Source organism: Apis dorsata, unplaced genomic scaffold, assembly GCF_000469605.1.
Source record: "Apis dorsata unplaced genomic scaffold, Apis dorsata 1.3 scaffold_416, whole genome shotgun sequence".
NCBI lineage: Eukaryota > Metazoa > Arthropoda > Insecta > Hymenoptera > Apidae > Apis > Apis dorsata.
Window position 1 is genome coordinate 174,361 of NW_006263671.1, and position 3,038 is coordinate 177,398.

General features: G+C 25.3%; 1 protein-coding gene across 1 annotated transcript in view; it reads left to right on the forward strand.

Moving 5' to 3' along the window:
* Nucleotides 1–3,038, forward strand: part of LOC102677534 (lethal(3)malignant brain tumor-like protein 3) — a 9,203-nt gene that overhangs the window by 2,738 nt on the left and 3,427 nt on the right. Inside the window, 6 exon segments of the mRNA XM_031512350.1 lie at nt 273–480; nt 1,145–1,439; nt 1,536–1,775; nt 1,843–2,477; nt 2,551–2,710; nt 2,786–2,976. Of these exon segments, the coding sequence (XP_031368210.1) occupies nt 273–480; nt 1,145–1,439; nt 1,536–1,775; nt 1,843–2,477; nt 2,551–2,710; nt 2,786–2,976 (1,729 nt within the window).

The window sequence follows — 3,038 nt, forward strand, 5'->3', positions numbered from 1 at the left end:
TTTTTTATTTTTTTTTCCTCGTTTTCATTTTATAATAAATTTTAAAAATTAATTTTCTCAATATAAATAAAATTTAAGTCAATAAATTGTTTTTATCTTTTAGTATTCTAGTTACATTATTTGTATTGTTTTGTGATATAATTTTAAAAAAATAAAGATTTTATGAAAATATAACAATGGTTTATGTTTTTAAATCTTTTTGTAACAATTTATAAATAAGAAAAATAAGTTTAGGTATCTAAAAAATATGATGCATTACGTTTTCTTGACAGAATGGAAGAAGAAATAGTAGTAGATGATGTAGATGAGAACAGTAGCACGGAGACTCCACAATCAGATGACCCAACAACACCCGTTATGCCTTTATTATATATTCAACAAAGTAAATTACGTTCAGTACCACCTACAACCACAAATCAGACTTTGGTTTCACCTAATGCTACTCAATTGGCTGCTATTATCAATCCAGTTAATAATCAGGTAAATTAAAATTTTTATCTTATGTAAGATAGCTTGAATATTTAAGGAAATTATTTTTTTTTTTATATATAATATAATATTGAAAAATTTTTAATGAAATTTAAAAAAGATCATTAATATTCATAATTTGATTCTTATATAAGTAAATTAATATATTATACTATATAGTACAATAAACTACACAATTGTAATATATAGGTCAGAGTAACCTATAATTATATAAAATGATTCAATAATTTAAATATATATTAACTACATTTTCATTATGTTATATATACATTAATACGGAAAATATACATGTAAAATTTTATTAAATTCCATGTGTAGGTGATAATAATGAATAATATATATCTTCATAGTAATAGATCTGTTCTCAATATATCTGTTGTAGAATAATAAGTAGAAAAATATAGATTATATTAAATATTATTTTTATATTTAATTATTCAATATTTTTATGATAGTGTTAAAAATTTTTTAAAAAATACAATTCAAATATAAAGAATTTGAATTATATTAAATTATACGATATTGAATTATCAAATGATTTTTATGATTAAATTAATTGTGTTAAAATATCAATTTCATTCAACTAATTTATTGGGAATTTTATGAATTAATTCAATGTCAATGTCATCAATGAATTGTTTATTTCATTTTCTAGATTGTCACTGGACAGAATAAAGTATTTATACAAGGACCAAGTCAGGTTACTACTTCTCAAAGTAAACAACATATTGTAATTCATCGGCCAATTAATACTGTCAGTACCACAACAACTTCACAAGGTCAGAAACATATATTACTTAGAAAGTCCAACACATCTACTGCTCAGATTGTGCCCTTAAGTACTTCTCAGGGAAATCAAGCCAATGCACAAGCAGGCAAGCATACGTTTGCATATCTCGGGACTCTTATTAAACCAAATAAATCACGTGAATCTGTTGTTATTCCAGCAGGTGATTAATTCTTAAATTTTCTTTATATTATATAATAATAATTATAAAAGATAATTTTTATTAATATAATTTTAATTTATTAATATACTTTATTAGGAGCTTTGACTACAACTCAAATAACTAAACCAAAATTAGTAATAGCACCAGTTATATCACAGTTAGCTCAAACTTCGACAAGCACTACTACAGGATCTCAAAGTCAACCTCCAAAACATATGGCGAATTTATTATTACCAGTCAGTATTCCCCAACAAAATGTACCTCCTAAATCCAGTATGTTTAATTTAAAAATTAATAATGGCCAAATTAATACTGATAGTAAAGGAACTATTACTGGTAAATATTTGAAAGCATATTTAATTGTTAAATTTGACCAAATTATTAATGTTATTTTATATCACAGTGCTGCGAGAGTCAAAAACTACAAATTCAGCTACTCATCCACCACCTTTGCATCCTATTACAAAAATGAGTTTATTAAGTGCAAATAAAGGAAATAATAATTCGACAGATAGTATAAAAATTACAGAAAATCCAGATTCTGCTGTTATTACTCCCATTCCAAAAAAAGATGATACTGGTATACCTGAAAAACGGAAAAAGACGATAAGCAATATATTAAGAGGATCGAGTGAAAAACGAATGAAGAAACAAAATCTTTCAAAATCTCCTCAAGAGAGTATAGTTGATGTAAGCTATGCACTAAGTAGTCCAGAATCAGAACAAGATAAGGATAAGAAAGTGCAAAATGATGATGATATTACTTTGATTAAAGTAGTTCCTAGTGAAGATAAAACTATGAAACTTACTAATACTAACGTGGATGATGATATAAAAATTGAGATTATTAAAACGCGCACAAGTTGTGGTATTGAGTCAATAACAGACAATAAAAGCGATTCTAAGATTAATATAAATAACCATGAAGATTTGAAAGATCATTTAAATACAACACATGCGAATGATTCGAATTTTGATGCAACAAAAGTTTTAGATTGGAAAGATGGTGTTGGAACTCTTCCTGGAAGTACGTTAAAGGTATGGCAATGTAATGTTAGAAAATTAATTTGTGACTAATGTTATAGTTTAAAATAGCGAATGTATTTCATAGTTTTGTATGAATGAATTTGGTATCATGGAAGTAGTAGATGAAGATGAAAATAGCAAGCAAAGTAAAGATTGCATTGGTGACAAAGAAAATGTTTGTTCGACTCAGAATTCTTCCAAATCTAGCCCTGTAACTGTTAATAATATAAATACAGAAAAGAAATGTAAGTTATGATTAAATTATGATTTCCTTCAGAGAAGAATAAAAAATTTTTTTAAATAACAATTTATTTTTTTAGCTGATGATAGGAAATCTAGAACTGTTTCAGCGGATACAATGTATCATTGTGAAGGCTGTGGATGTTATGGATTAGCTGCAGAATTTGAAAGTCCAATATCATGTGGTCCAACATGTACAGAAATAATAGAAGCCAAAAAACAACCTACTTTACGGAAAGAAAAAGATTTAAAGTATGTAATTTTTGAAAAATTATATTTAACTAAATATATATTTAAATTTATTTTTATTATTTTTTTTTTTTTTTTTTTTTT